Consider the following 17,756-nt stretch of genomic DNA (forward strand, 5'->3'; position numbering starts at 1 on the left):
AAGAAGGACTCCCTGCCACATTCTCCTCCACATAAATAACACTGACCACTCTTATCCAGTGGAACTATCGAGGTTTTCGATCAAATTTAGATGACATTAAGGATTTGATTGATTCATTTCATCCTGTTTGTCTCCTTACAGGAAACACTTCTGAAACCTGCTGATACAGTCACTCTTTGGCAGTTTTCCTTGTATAGAAATGACAGGTCATGTGATGGTCGAGTGAATGGTGGGGTGGCATTGCTGGTTGATCAGCATGTGCCCACCCTGTGTTTGGCACTTGATACACCCTTGGAGGTTGTAGCCATTCGTGTTTCCTTAGGTCGTACCATCACTATTTGTTCTCTCTACCTGTCTCCTGAACCATCACTATTTGTTCTCTCTACCTGTCTCCTGAACCATCACTATTTGTTCTCTCTACCTGTCTCCTGAACCATCACTATTTGTTCTCTCTACCTGTCTCCTGAACCATTACTGTTTGTTCTCCCTACCTGTCTCCTGAACCATCACTGTTTGTTCTCCCTACCTGTCTCCTGATAATCAGTTAGACCTTGATACCTTCATTGAACAGCTACCATCTTCATTTTTAATCCTAGGGTATTTTAATGGACATAATCCCCTCTGGGGCTGTGCTAGTATTGATGGGAGGGGTTGTGCTATAGAGCATATGCTCTTGGACCACAACCTGTCTTTCTTCAATACTGGTTGTCATACATATTTTCATGCACCTAGTCAGTCTTTTACTGCTGTATATCTTTCTATCTTCTCTCTTTCACTTTTCACTAACTTTTCTTGGAGAGTCAATGGTAATCCATGGGGCAGTGATCATTTTCCTATAATTTTTAAAGAGATTAACCCTGGTCAGTGACATCCGACCCACGTGCCTCGATGGAAGTTGGACCAGGCTAACTGTCTTTTTTTCACTACTCCCTCAGAACTTACTCCTGCCATCTTGCATAAGCCATTGATAGATGACTGTGTGGCAACAGTAATTGACTGTTATCCAGGCAACTACTCAGTGTATTCATAAAATCTTGACATGTTTCTCACAGTATCCTCATCTTTGGTGGAATCCTGCCTGCCTGCCACATGACAAGAAAAGCTCAAAAATTGGCTTAGGATACCTTTCATAGATATCCCACACTTTTAAACCACATTGCATTTCAGCAGGCCCGTGAACATGCTCAGCAGATCAGATGTCAAAACCAGAAGGAATCTTGGATTAAGTACACCTCTTGCATTTCCTCCACCAAAGTCGTACGGGACAAAATTCGAAACATTAGTGGCCACTATCCTTCTGCCCCCCTTTCAGTCGTTGTCTCTGATGACCAGGAAGTTGCTGATACCCCCAGAGCATTGCCAGTACTCTCGGCAAAAGCTTTTTTCATGCATCTAGCACTTCTGCTTCATCCCCCATCTTCTTAGCCATCAAAACATGGGCAGAACGATTGCCTCTTTCCTTTCAGGCTGATCATCTCTATGACTATAATTACCCCCTGACATTGGTGGAACTTCAACTTGCTATTCATCAGTCTGGCAGTACATCAGTCAGACCAAATGATATTCATTACGAGATGGTACGCCATCTCTCTTGCTATTTTTTCTGATTGTTTTTAACTGGATCTGGCAGCAGGAGAATGTTTTCCTGATGCTTGGTGCCATGCTATTGTACTCCCTTTTCCTAAACTTGGGAAGGATCCCAAGATACCTTTGAACTACCTTCCAATTGGTTTGACAACCTGTCTCTGTAAGACTTTAGAGAGGATGGTTAATGCTAGTCTTGTTTGGTTCCTCAAATCAAAAAACCTCCTCTTGTCCACCCAGTGTGGATTCCAATGATAACGCTCCACCATGGACCATCTGATTTGATTTGAAATGTCAATCAGAAAAGCCTTTCTCAAATGAATCCCTCAGGGCTGTGTTCTGAGTGTCACACTTTTCAGTATAAAGATTAATGCCATCACTGCACAACTCCCTCTCACTGTTGCAAATGGGCTCTATGTTGGCGACTTTCACATCTCATGTCAGTCGTCGAACATGAAGTATATTGAGTTGCAACTACACATTGCTCTCGATCATTTACTGAAGTGGACCAGAGCAATGGGTTTAACTTCTTTCTCTCTAAAACTGTTTGCATGCACTTTTGCCATCAACAAGGTATCTTGATCCTGAACTCTGTATTGGTGAAGCTGTGGTCCCTGAGGTAAAGTTCTTTGGGCTTATATTTTTCCGTAAGCTGACCTTTATTCCACACATCAAGCAAGTGTACAAGGGCACTAAATATACTCTGTGTCCTCTCTTCCACTTCTTGGTAGGAAGACTGATGTTCCGTGCTAAAATCTATCGCACCTTGTTTGTTAAAAACAAGGCTATTAACCTTTTAATACTAAGTTTTAATTCATAAGTTATACCTTTTATGATTCCTTTTTGAGGTACAACTAGTTTGATATGAAATTAGAAAATTGCTGTAATGTCAAATAACTCGAAATCAGGACTGAAAGGCCAACTTCAGGTGACTAATACAGGTGTTTGTACTTATCTGTTAGTCATCTTGGCAAGTTATGACCATTCAACTTATGTTACAGAATGTCCTTTAAAACTAGTATTACTGTAATTTCTCCCTAACTGCTGTACACTAGATATAGAAATTGGGTTTCATGCTGTTTAAGTTTTAATTCAAAAATTCAACTTTGTCTTGTTTTACCTTAATTTCCTTTTATGAATTTCAATAATTTTACTTTAATTTTAACTTTTTACTGGATGTTTGGCACAGATAGTCTCGTTGCTTTGTTTCATAAAACACCAAACCCATTCACCCACCCTCATCTTATTAGTGTATCAACCTGAGATAAAACATGAAATTCTTTTTTTAGAAGAAAGAGGAAGAAAAAAAGAGGCACAAGTCAGCTGAAGATAACAAAGTATGTTAACAACCTGTGTTACATTGGATGTGTACAGTACACAAGCTGTAGTTCTTAGACTGATTGCATGTATATAACCTGCAGATATCAAGTACACCTTTTACTGTTTGTTTTGATAATTTGTATTAAAAAATAAAGAAATAGATGAAACACTCTTTAAACAACTTGTTTTACAAGAAGTTTGAGTATGTAACACACTTTATTCTTATAGTACTGAAGTAACATTATATAACACACGTCATTCATATAGTACTGAAGTAACATTATATAACACACTTCATTCATATGGTACTGAAGTAACATTATATAACACACTTCATTCATATGGTACTGAAGTAACATTATATAACACACTTCATTCATATGGTACTGAAGTAACATTATATAACACTTCATTCATATGGTACTGAAGTAACATTATATAACACTTCATTCATATGGTACTGAAGTAACATTGTACAACACACTTCATTCATATAGTACTGAAGTAACATTATATAACACACCTCATTCATATGGTACTGAGTAATATTATATAACACACTTCATTCATATGGTACTGAAGTAACATTATATAACACACTTCATTCATATGGTACTGAGTAACATTATATAACACACTTCATTCATATGGTGCTGAAGTAACATTATATAACACACTTCATTCATATGGTACTGAAGTAACATTATATAACACTTCATTCATATGGTACTGAGTAACATTATATAACACTTCATTCATATGGTACTGAAGTAACATTATATAACACACTTTATTCATATGGTGCTGAGTAACGTTGTACAACACACTTTATTCATATGGTGCTGAAGTAACATTGTACAACACACTTCATTCATATGGTACTGAGTAACATTGTATAACACACTTCATTCATATGGTGCTGAAGTAACGTTATATAACACACTTCATTCATATGGTACTGAAGTAACGTTGTATAACACACTTCATTCATATGGTACTGAGTAACGTTATATAACACACTTCATTCATATGGTGCTGAGTAACATTATATAACACACTTTATTCATATGGTACTGAAGTAACGTTGTACAACACACTTCATTCATATGGTACTGAAGTAACATTGTATAACACACTTCATTCATATGGTGCTGAGTAACATTATATAACACACTTCATTCATATGGTACTGAAGTAACGTTATATAACACACTTCATTCATATGGTGCTGAAGTAACGTTATATAACACACTTCATTCATATGGTACTGAAGTAACGTTGTACAACACACTTCATTCATATGGTGCTGAAGTAACGTTATATAAACACTTCATTCATATGGTGCTGAAGTAACATTATATAACACACTTCATTCATATGGTGCTGAGTAACGTTATATAACACACTTCATTCATATTGTACTGAAGTAACATTATATAACACACTTCATTCATATGGTGCTGAAGTAACATTATATAACACACTTCATTCATATGGTACTGAAGTAACATTATATAACACACTTCATTCATATGGTACTGAGTAACATTATATAACACACTTCATTCATATGGTGCTGAGTAACATTATATAACACACTTCATTCATATAGCACCCAAGTAAGTAAAGTTGTATGACTTCGTTCATATGGTACCTTAATATTAACGTTATATAACACTACTTCATTCATGTAGTACCAAGTAACACTATATAACACTTCATTCATCTGGGACCCAAGTAAGTAGCGTTATGTAACACTACTTTTTTTCATGTAGTACCCAAGTTAAGTATCATTATTACATAACACTACTTCATCCTTATAATACCTAAGTAAGTAGCGTTACATAACACTGCTTTATCCATTTCGTACCCTGGTAAGTAACATTGTTAGGTAACTCTACCTCTAATATCAACAGCTGTATATATTGTTGGTTAAAGAAATTTACTGAGTTCATTTTAAGTATTCTGTTACTTATGCACAGTTTTAAAATACTTTTATCTGTTAATTGATAGTTTTGAAATCTTTCCTACCTGTTAATTGGTTGTAATTGTTGTTAATATTTTATTGTAATGGCACTTTTGTTTTGGTCACTTTATCACTGTATTTAGGAATACTTCAAATTTAACACTTCAGTAAAAGTTTGCTTGAAAATACAGTTAAGGTTTATAATAAGATCAATCATTAATTACAAAATAAAATTACCCTGAAACATTAGGATACACTTACCTGTGTGAAGGATATCTTCATAGTTACTGAGGGATTGTAATATTGAATTTATTGATTAAGATGAGTAGATGAATTTGTTAGATTTATTTAAACAGTAATTAAAGAAACCTGGGAGCAGCTGGATATTTTTGTAGGAATGAAATGAAAACCCTATAAGCCAAATGCGTTTGAAGGTGGATCTTTCATAAGTGCTCAGGTTATAGGGTTTTTATTTCATTCTGTGAAACTTCTTGAACCTGCATGTTATTTTTGCAGAGTATTCAACCGGTAAAACCAGTAGCCATCCGAGCACATACATCCAACTCAACATCATCGTGTACGATACAAGGCAAACAACAGACACCTTCCAGAAATAACAGGTAAACTGGTTAGAGAAATCTTTAATGTATTTTAAAAGTCACTCTGTTATGATTGTAACATATTTGAGTATTATAGAATTCTGCTAAGAGACATGCTTTATAGTATTTGTTTATAAAAGGATTTGGTGAAACCTTTGGACTGATCTGTTGTTAAGGTCATATTTATATTTAAAGATTATTAGTATATTTGAAATGTTTTTATTAACATTTGACTTTGATAAGCAGAAGAAAATCAAATTGTCTACTATAGTTTCCCCCAGTTGTATTTTATGTTGAGGGTTGGGAATATTTTACCTTCCCACTCACTTATCAACATGTGAAATAAAGCTACAAGTCTGTTATCTTTGTGTGTGCTTGGTTATTAATAGATGAAATTATTTGAAAACAATGGATTTTTGAAACTTTCAAATGCTGTAAAACTCATGGTTACTACTTTTATTACTTTAGCTTCTAAAGCTAATTAAACATATCCTTTGAAAGATGGTGGTTTATACAGTTCACTTTGTATAAAGTTGGTCTTTCGATTACATGGATTGTAAACTTTATATCTTAAAAGCTTTTTACAATCACATCTCCAAATGATCTATCTATAAATTTTTTTAAAGGTAATTTTATTGGTTACCATTTCTGTTTTGTTGTTTTATTAATCACTTGTAGTTCTGTTTTGTACTACAATACTTGTAATTTGAAACAAATGGTATCTTTCAGTGGACTTCAGCCCAGCATGAGTTAGATCTTTAAAAGATGAATAAGATTCTTCATACTTTCAAGAAACCTGGTTGTCATTTGGCCTGTGATTGTATTTTGTTAATAAGCATGTGTGAAACCTGGCTTTTAAGAATGGTGGTTAGGGGCGTGATGCATAAAGGCTTAGTAGTCATGTAGCCATAGTTATTTAATTGTAAAGTACATGTTTACCAAAAGTGTGTTAATTTACTTTCAACAGTGTTCAGCTGTTGACATGCTATGTGTTTGAAATATCTGCACTTCAAATAGTTTCATTTCTGAGTTATTCCTTGTGTAAAGTGCAGCAGTGACCAAAAACAATGTCTCTGTTGATAAGTGTTAACTACCATCTTTTCTTTTGATAAGTGTTAACTACCATCTTTTCTTTTGATAAGTGTTAACTACCATCTTTTCTTTTGATAAATGTTAACTACCATCTTTTCTTTTGATAAATGTTAACTACCATCTTTTCTTTTGATAAGTGTTAACTACCATCTTTTCTTTTGATAAGTGTTAATTACCATCTTTTCTTTTGATAAGTGTTAATTACCATCTTTTCTTTTGATAAGTGTTAATTACCATCTTTTCTTTTGATAAGTGTTAACTACCATCTTTTATTTTGATAAGTGTTAACTACCATCTTTTCTTTTGATAAATGTTAACTACCATCTTTTCTTTTGATAAATGTTAACTACCATCTTTTCTTTTGATAAATGTTAATTACCATCTTTTCTTTTGATAAGTGTTAACTACCATCTTTTCTTTTGATAAATGTTAACTACCATCTTTTCTTTTGATAAATGTTAACTACCATCTTTTCTTTTGATAAGTGTTAACTACCATCTTTTCTTTTGATAAATGTTAACTACCATCTTTTCTTTTGATAAATGTTAACTACCATCTTTTCTTTTGATAAATGTTAACTACCATCTTTTCTTTTGATACAAGTGAATATATCACATTTCTGTTTTCAGCACCTCTTCTCAAAGTAGCAGTAGCAGTTCTCCATCTATGAACTATCATACGAACCACATGGTTGTCACACCTCCCCTACCTCCAACACCGTACGCTGTTGCAGCTGCCGCTTCCAGCCAAACAAGTTCTTCAACTAAAAGTATGATAATTTCTTGATAGAATTTTAAAATGTTATAAACTATGTAACAGTTTTTCGGAAGTGCACTGTTTAAGTAGTATAGTCTAAATCTTTTGATAGAGTAAGTAAAACGAGATATGGCTGATTCTCATTAGGCTACAAGTCAGTTGGTGCTTGTAGTATTTTTATCCTGTTGTGTTTTTAATTGAATACATAGTCCATGATAAACATAACTGTGTATGTTTGTAAATTAGAATATATTTCACTGTACTTCTATATTGGCCTTAAACTTTCTAGTTGTGAACCCTTTCTGTTGTAACATTACAGAACAAGCTTTGATTTAACATTTTAACTTGTATTTGGCAGTTATTTTATACATAATCATTTTAATTTGATATATAGACTTCACTTATACAATATTATGGAAATAATGGCTTTACTTTCAGAGTTAAACTACTTTATTAGCAGTTGGTACCATGAGAAAGAGTTTTTGATACAGTTACAAAGTAATTTTCCATCCCTTTAATGTTGAGGTTGATACTGTGATGGAGTCCTGGGTAAAGTTGTAATGTAATTGTTACATTTTAATGTTTAGATTGTGATATTTCTATCAAGTTGTTACAAATGGTGTTTCATGTGATAGTATGGGAAAACAGATTATTAGGTTTCGTGGCTATTGTATGGAATTAAAGTTAGCAAGTAGTGTGCAAAAGAAAGTACTGCTTGCATGATACAATTCATATTAATGTGGTGACTTTGTGAGTTTTATACATTTAAATTTACATTGCAAAGTTAAAAAAGCAAGTGTACTTTTAATGTTTGGTTCACCCTGTTTCTAAATTCAGATTAATTTAAAACAAGACACTGAACTTTGAGTATAACAATGTTGTACTGAAATTCTATAATATTCTGAAGTTTAGGCTACCACATTGTCTACCTATGTTATATTGTACATCTTGTAATATTCTAATGTTTAGGCTGCTACATTGTCTACCTTTGTTATGTTGCATATCTTGTAGTATTCTGAAGCTTAGGTTACCATATTGTCTACCTTTATTATATTGTATATCTTGTAATATTCTAATGTTTAGGCTGCTACATTGTCTACCTTTGTTATGTTGCATATCTTGTAGTATTCTGAAGCTTAGGTTACCATATTGTCTACCTTTATTATATTGTATATCTTGTAATATTCTAATGTTTAGGCTGCTACATTGTCTACCTTTGTTATGTTGCATATCTTGTAGTATTCTGAAGCTTAGGTTACCAGATTCTCTGCTTCCCTACTTGTACAGCGGTATGTCTATGGATTTACAACACTAAAATCAAGGGTTCAATTCTATTTGATGGGCTCAGCAGATAGCCCAATGTGACTTTGCTATAAGAAAACACACACACACACCACATTGACTATCTTTGTTGTATTGTATATCTTTTAATATTATGATGTTTAGGTTACCATATTGTTTACCTTTGTCGTATTGCTTATCTTGTAATATTCTGAAGTTTTGGTTACCATGTTGTATTTAAATCTTCCATACTGAGAGATCCAGTAACATTTTTAATGTTTCCATTTTAGGTATATTGTAGTTATTCTTACAGTTTTGTTAGGATATAGCTTGAATGGGACAATTGTTAGTCCTATGTTTCTATCTTTAGCACTCAATGGTCCAGACAGTAAACTCAGCAACTCTATGGAGCATCGATCAGACAATAACAGTTCACCCCATCCTGCACCTAGCCCAACTCCACCACCATCCCCAGTTAACCAGTCTTCACCTTCCACTGTTTTCAATTATTTCCAATCTGTGTCACCCCCCACAGTTAACAGAAGTTCGTCCACGGCAACTTCTCTTGTTAATGTTCCCTCGAGCAGTGTTCCTGGCATTCTGCCGTCCAGCAATGTACTGTACAGTGGTGAGTCTGGAGATGTCTCTCGGCCCTCATCCTTTACTTTATCTAGTAATGGTGTTCAAGACAATTTGAAGCATCATTCCTCATGTATGCTATTAATGAATGGACCACTATCAACAAAGGTAATTTTCAGATGATCCACAAAATTGTCATTATTCATAATGAGCTACTTACATATATCTACTTATCTATATTTATCTATATTATCTTTATTTATTTGGAAAGAGAAGTGCTTTTTATTTTAGAAATAAACTGTTAAATTGTATAACGATTTGTTTACTTCTTTTAGTTAGTAACTGAATTTATTCCTGCTGCATTTGGAGTAAAAAACTGAGTTGCTTAGTCTACAAAAACTGTGCATATTACTTAACTTTCACATGAATATCTAACATCAAAAGCTTTGGTGTCCCTTTGTCACTCAGTTATAACTATTATTACATCAAATATTCTACATTCTTGTGAATGTGACTGACCAATATAAATTTAAACATTAGCAGGAATTTTGATTTATTTATTAATTTAAATAAGTTGCCTAAATAATTTTTCGGTAATTGTCAACACTGGTCAGTCAGTACTTTTAGTCTAAATAAGTAATGTGCGTTCGTTACTCTATTTCAAAATATAAAATGTGATTAATATTTTTTTTATTTTTGAGAAATGTTTAAAACTAATGCTCCATCTAGCAAGCTGACATTTTCCTGTCCATTCTTTGAACATTATATATTAATATTGCTGGTCAACTCTTTGAGAATAACTTTCTTAAACAAAACACCATTCAACCAACACCTGATGTAAGCCTATTAACTTTATATAAATAGTTTAAAAATGGTAGGGTATCCTCAGAAGTACAACATGTAATTAAGGATGTTGATTACAAATACTAAACTTACATTAATATCTATGGTTTGAATTATTATTTTGTATTGAGTGGATATGGGATCAGATAACTGTTGTATGTCAGCTCATCAAACACTGTATCCTTAAGCTGAACAAAGCTGAATTAATCAAAAATTACAATGAGTAATTATAATTGCAACATTTGGTTTACTTGGAATAACCAGAGACATTAATGTTGATTTTCTTTTTTTTTTAATAACCTTCAGATTTAATTGTAATTATAATTAACCAGTCATTTTAAATGTCATTAATGCTGATGGTGATTCATGCTAATCACCCAACTCTATTCCTGGATCAACAAGTTAAAATGCAGTAACAACAGTTGACATTTAGCCCAACAAAGGTATTTAGATATATCATTATGGAACTCTTTTTACTGAAAATAAATTTCTTCTTGGGGGGCTTATTTAAAAAATATTAGAAGTAATACTTTGGTAATTTAATGGGAGTTGATGTCTTTATGAATAGATATAAAATAGACAAATTATATGCCACAAAAATGTATGATTTTCTAGAGCGATTGTTATGTGATTAGCAGTTGACTCTGGAGGTAACTATTTTTAGAAAACTTCTGTGTGACAAGAAGCAATAATCTGAGAGTAGGACAACGATAAAATGTCGTAGTCTCTCAACTGTTGGTTATGGAATGGTTTAACATTCTCTATAATTCTTAATATTTGGTCACTTCCAATTGATTAACATATCACTAGTTGTATTTTTTTTGAAGTAATACATGACTGCATAAATAGTGGCTGATTTTAAAAAAATGTGGCAACTGCACAATTAATGACTGATAAACAAAGATCAGATGACTGCACAGTTGGTGACTGACTAACAAAGGTCAGATGACAGCACAATTAATGACTGACTGATAAACAAAGGTCAGATGACTCCACAGTTAGTGACTGACTGATAAACAAAGGTCAGATGACTGCACAATTAGTGACTGCTTGATAAACAAAGATCAGATGACAGCACAATTAGTGACTGCTTGATAAACAAAGATCAGATGACAGCACAGTTAGTGACTGACTAACAAAGATCAGATGACTCCACAGTTAGTGACTGACTGATAAACAAAGGTCAGATGACTCCACAGTTAGTGACTGACTGATAAACAAAGGTCAGATGACTCCACAGTTAGTGACTGACTGATAAACAAAGGTCAGATGACTGCACAGTTCGTGACTGACTGATAAACAAAGGTCAGATGACAGCACAATTAGTGACTGACTGATAAACAAAGGTCAGATGATAGCACAATTAGTGACTGACTGATAAACAAAGATCAGATGACAGCACAATTAGTGACTGCTTGATAAACAAAGATCAGATGACAGCACAATTAGTGACTGCTTGATAAACAAAGATCAGATGACTGCACAATTAGTGACTGACTGATAAACAAAGATCAGATGACTGCACAGTTGGTGACTGACTAACAAAGGTCAGATGACAGCACAATTAATGACTGACTGATAAACAAAGATCAGATGACAGCACAGTTAGTGACTGAATGATAAACAAAGATCAGATGACTCCACAGTTAGTGACTGACTGATAAACAAAGGTCAGATGACAGCACACTTAGTGACTGACTGATAAACAAAGGTCAGATGACAGCACACTTAGTGACTGACTGATAAACAAAGGTCAGATGACAGCACAATTAGTGACTGACTGATAAACAGAGATCAGATGACAGCACAATTAGTGACTGCTTGATAAACAAAGATCAGATGACAGCACAATTAGTGACTGCTTGATAAACAAAGTTCAGATGACAGCACAATTAGTGACTGCTTGATAAACAAAGATCAGATGACAGCACAATTAGTGACTGCTTGATAAACAAAGATCAGATGACAGCACAATAAGTGACTGCTTGATAAACAAAGATCAGATGACTGCACAATTAGTGACTGCTTGATAAACAAAATCAGATGACTGCACAATTAGTGACTGCTTGATAAACAAAGATCAGATGACTGCACAATTAGTGACTGACTGATAAACAAAGATCAGATGACCGCACAATTAGTGACTGACTGATAAACAAAGATCAGATGACCGCACAATTAGTGACTGACTGATAAACAAAGATCAGATGACCGCACAATTAGTGACTGACTGATAAACAAAGATCAGATGACTGCACAATTAGTGACTGACTGATAAACAAAGATCAGATGACTGCACAATTAGTGACTGACTGATAAACAAAGATCAGATGACTGCACAATTAGTGACTGACTGATAAACAAAGATCAGATGACTGCACAATTAGTGACTGACTGATAAACAAAGATCAGATGACTGCACAGTTGGTGACTGACTAACAAAGGTCAGATGACTGCACAGTTGGTGACTGACTAACAAAGGTCAGATGACAGCACAATTAGTGACTGCTTGATAAACAAAGATCAGATGACAGCACAATTAGTGACTGCTTGATAAACAAAGATCAGATGACAGCACAATTAGTGACTGCTTGATAAACAAAGATCAGATGACAGCACAATAAGTGACTGCTTGATAAACAAAGATCAGATGACTGCACAATTAGTGACTGCTTGATAAACAAAGATCAGATGACTGCACAATTAGTGACTGACTGATAAACAAAGATCAGATGACTGCACAGTTGGTGACTGACTAACAAAGGTCAGATGACAGCACAATTAATGACTGACTGATAAACAAAGATCAGATGACTCCACAGTTAGTGACTGACTGATAAACAAAGATCAGATGACTCCACAGTTGGTGACTGACTGATAAACAAAGATCAGATGACTCCACAGTTTGTGACTGCTTGATAAACAAAGATCAGATGACTGCACAATTAGTGAGTGACTGATAAACAAAGGTCAGATGACTGCACAATTAGTGAGTGACTGATAAACAAAGGTCAGATGACTGCACAATTAGTGACTGCTTGATAAACAAAGATCAGATGACAGCACAATAAGTGACTGCTTGATAAACAAAGATCAGATGACTGCACAATTAGTGACTGCTTGATAAACAAAGATCAGATGACTGCACAATTAGTGACTGCTTGATAAACAAAGATCAGATGACTGCACAATTAGTGACTGCTTGATAAACAAAGATCAGATGACTGCACAATTAGTGACTGACTGATAAACAAAGATCAGATGACTGCACAGTTGGTGACTGACTAACAAAGGTCAGATGACAGCACAATTAATGACTGACTGATAAACAAAGATCAGATGACAGCACAGTTAGTGACTGACTGATAAACAAAGATCAGATGACAGCACAGTTAGTGACTGAATGATAAACAAAGATCAGATGACTCCACAGTTAGTGACTGACTGATAAACAAAGGTCAGATGACAGCACAATTAGTGACTGACTGATAAACAAAGGTCAGATGACAGCACAATTAGTGACTGACTGATAAACAGAGATCAGATGACAGCACAATTAGTGACTGCTTGATAAACAAAGATCAGATGACAGCACAATTAGTGACTGCTTGATAAACAAAGATCAGATGACAGCACAATTAGTGACTGCTAGATAAACAAAGATCAGATGACAGCACAATAAGTGACTGCTTGATAAACAAAGATCAGATGACTGCACAATTAGTGACTGCTTGATAAACAAAGATCAGATGACTGCACAATTAGTGACTGCTTGATAAACAAAGATCAGATGACCGCACAATTAGTGACTGACTGATAAACAAAGATCAGATGACCGCACAATTAGTGACTGACTGATAAACAAAGATCAGATGACTGCACAATTAGTGACTGACTGATAAACAAAGATCAGATGACTGCACAATTAGTGACTGACTGATAAACAAAGATCAGATGACTGCACAATTAGTGACTGACTGATAAACAAAGATCAGATGACTGCACAGTTGGTGACTGACTAACAAAGGTCAGATGACAGCACAGTTGGTGACTGACTGATAAACAAAGATCAGATGACTGCACAGTTAGTGACTGACTAACAAAGATCAGATGACTGCACAGTTAGTGACTGACTAACAAAGATCAGATGACTGCACAGTTAGTGACTGACTAACAAAGATCAGATGACTGCACAGTTAGTGACTGATTAACAAAGATCATATGACTGCACAGTTAGTGACTGACTGATAAACAAAGGTCAGATGACTCCACAGTTAGTGACTGACTGATAAACAAAGGTTAGATGACTGCACAGTTAGTGACTGACTGATAAACAAAGGTCAGATGACTGCACAATTAGTGATTGACTAACAAAGATCAGATGACTGCACAGTTAGTGACTGACTAACAAAGATCAGATGACTCCACAGTTAGTGACTGACTGATAAACAAAGGTCAGATGACTGCACAATTAGTGACTGACTGATAAACAAAGGTCAGATGACTGCACAATTAGTGACTGACTGATAAACAAAGATCAGATGACTGCACAGTTGGTGACTGACTGATAAACAAAGATCAGATGACTGCACAGTTGGTGACTGACTGATAAACAAAGATCAGATGACTCCACAGTTGGTGACTGACTGATAAACAAAGATCAGATGACTCCACAGTTTGTGACTGCTTGATAAACAAAGGTCAGATGACTGCACAATTAGTGAGTGACTGATAAACAAAGGTCAGATGACTGCACAATTAGTGAGTGACTGATAAACAAAAGTCAGATGACTGCACAATTAGTGACTGACTGATAAACAAAGATCAGATGACTGCACAATTAGTGACTGACTGATAAACAAAGATCAGATGACTGCACAATTAGTGACTGACTGATAAACAAAGATCAGATGACTGCACAGTTGGTGACTGACTAACAAAGGTCAGATGACAGCACAATTAGTGACTGACTGATAAACAAAGATCAGATGACTGCACAATTAATGACTGACTGATAAACAAAGATCAGATGACTGCATAATTAGTGACTGACTAACAAAGGTCAGATGGATGACTGCATGATTAATTACTCAAACTTGGTGCACTGACTGGCAAGTGTGTGAGAACTTGTAAAAAAAAAAAACAATTTCCATAAAGATATCATACATGTATAAAAGCTGATATTCATGTTTTTATAATAATGGAAACAACATTATCTTGGAATTAAGTTTGTACTACAAGTCTTAGGACAACAGCAGTAAACTGATTAGATCTTTCTTAGGATAATTAATAAAATGATTAGTTTCTTAGGATAAGTGTAGTAAACTGATCAGTTATTTTTTAGAGTAACTGTAGTAAAGTAACAAATTCTTTCTTATAGGTAAGTATAGTAAACTGACAAGTTCTTTGTTACCATAAGCAGAGTAAACTGATTTGTTCACTCTTAAGATAACTGTAGTAAAGTAACAAGTTCTTTTTTAGGGTGACTCAAGTAAACTGATCAGTTATTTGTTATGACAAGTCTAGTAAATTTATTGGTTGTTTGTTGGGATAATTGCATTTTGGTTTTAAAGTTTACTTTCAAAACATAACGTTCTCTGTACTTTCAAAATATAACATTCTCTGAATTTTATTGTAATTAGATTGGAAAGTATGGTTTGTATTTTAATTTGTTTTATTGTAATAAAACAATAGTTGGTAGAACCTCAGTTATGCACATTTATATTCAACTCAGTAGGCTTAGGCTTTTGTTTTGTTTATATTCAACTAAGTAGGCCTAGGCTTACGTTTGTTTATATTTGACTGAGTAGGCCTAGGCTTATGTTTTGTTCATATATCACGACTGAGTAGGCCTAGGCTTTCGTTTTGTTTATATTTGACTGAGTAGGCCTAGGCTTATGTTTTGTTTATATTTGACTGAGTAGGCCTAGGCTTATGTTTTGTTCATATCTACGACTAGGTAGGCCTAGGCTTTCGTTTTGTTTATATTCGACTGAGTAGGCCTAGGCTTACGTTTTGTTCATATTCGACTGAGTAGGCCTAGGCTTACGTTTTGTTTATATTCGACTGAGTAGGCATAGGCTTGTGTTTTGTTTATTTTCAATTAAGTTAAGCATCGGCTTATGTTTTGATTAATCTTCTTTTAGCCAATGTCAGAACCGATGTCATCTTTGAAAACTATGGCTCAACAGGCAGTTTTAAATGCAGGACTAGAAAGGCAGCTATTATCATCATCACAGTCATCCTTGATTTCAAACGATAGAGGTGAGCACAGTAGCGAGAAGTGTAGAGTATTTTAATGTACAAAGTATGGGATATGCTATTTTTATAAAGGGAGTTTTAATAATGTGTATTACAGGTTCATATTTTATCCACAAACATGCACATCTTCTCAACCATGGTGGCATTACAATATGATGGTTAATCCCACTGTTTGTTAGTAAAAAAGTATTGCAATAGCTTGCAGCAGGTGGTGTTGACTAGCTGCCTTCCATCAAGTCTATCAGTTCAAAATTAAGGATGGGTAACCGTTAGGTAGCTTTGCATGAATTTCAACAAAGCAAACAGTCTAATTTTGCTTCTTCAATTCTTTTACTGTCTCAAAGATAAACAAACTAACTTCTTTTGTGTAAATAATTCACATATTGTTAAAGTTCTGTTTTCTTCCAGTCACACTGTAATACCTGGTATATTGTTATGTTTGTTGAATATCACATTTATTTAATTTCTTGTCCAAAAATGTTATGATGTTTGTATGTGTGTTGTACTTTTACATTTTTATTATGTAGATATTTAGTACTTACTCAGTAGGTATTTAGCACTTACCAGTAGATGGTTAGCACTTACGCCGTGGATGGTTGGCGCTTACCCAGTAGATAGTTAGTCTTCATTTAGTAATTATTTAGCTTAATACTTGAAGAATGTTGGAAATAGTGGGATATTTTCATCTGTACAAAAAAAAAAATGTTTAAAAATTATGATTCCTAAGAATTTGTCTAAAGTGTTTTCAGTATAACAGACCATTAGTTTAGGTATGATGTGGTACACTCTTTGTATTACTTAAATGAATATGTTTTCTTTCACCAGCAATGTAATTATTCTAATAATGTTAAAGGAAAATGAACAAAGCAGAATTAAGTATATTTTAATTTATTATTCCTGTATGATAATTGTGTTAATATTGTTTTTTTTTTAATGAGGTGTCTAAAAGAACATTGTTAGTTTTATAGAAACTTAGGTTGATTTTTTCATTACTGATTTTAGAACTTTGTAGCAGTAGAAGCTTCACAAGCTCTTTAGGTCTTCAGGTAAAAACAGAACACAGTACACCTGGAACATTAACAAACAGCATTACACCGAGCTCACATTCCACCCTTACTTGGGGTGGCTCCTCTTGGCCCAGTCCCTCTAACGAAGGACTCCTTTTATCACTCTCAGATGCTTGAAGCTTCCAGTAGACACATGCCTCATCCTTCTGACTCAGAAAGATTAAGGTAAAGATGTTTTTGTCCTCTTGGCTCAACTGTTTGAAAAGATGGATTGCTGCATTTGGGGTGTGTATTTCATTATCTGTATTAATGAATAGAATGGAATTATTACTGTGGTAATGTGTTAAACAGCTGTATAGTGCATTATTTTCCACTGAGCTCCCTTGTTTAGGGATACCCATTGAAAAGATTTCTAACTGTTTCTACATGATATCTAAGCCAGGTTGAAGTTAAGGTTATTCAGTGTAG

The 17,756-nt window shown here is 34.3% G+C and overlaps 1 protein-coding gene across 1 annotated transcript in view; it reads left to right on the top strand.

Moving 5' to 3' along the window:
- The window catches only part of LOC143226975 (uncharacterized), a 40,586-nt gene extending 23,078 nt beyond the window's left edge, over window positions 1-17,508 (top strand). Inside the window, exons 5-10 of the mRNA XM_076458524.1 lie at window positions 2,874-2,921; window positions 5,387-5,490; window positions 7,191-7,330; window positions 8,969-9,345; window positions 16,167-16,284; window positions 17,284-17,508. Of these exons, the coding sequence (XP_076314639.1) occupies window positions 2,874-2,921; window positions 5,387-5,490; window positions 7,191-7,330; window positions 8,969-9,345; window positions 16,167-16,284; window positions 17,284-17,465 (969 nt within the window). The 3' untranslated portion in view covers window positions 17,466-17,508. The remainder of the gene's footprint in view (window positions 1-2,873; window positions 2,922-5,386; window positions 5,491-7,190; window positions 7,331-8,968; window positions 9,346-16,166; window positions 16,285-17,283) is intronic.
- The last annotated feature ends 248 nt before the right edge of the window (window positions 17,509-17,756 follow it).

This window comes from Tachypleus tridentatus, chromosome 9, assembly GCF_004210375.1.
Source record: "Tachypleus tridentatus isolate NWPU-2018 chromosome 9, ASM421037v1, whole genome shotgun sequence".
Taxonomy (NCBI): domain Eukaryota; kingdom Metazoa; phylum Arthropoda; class Merostomata; order Xiphosura; family Limulidae; genus Tachypleus; species Tachypleus tridentatus.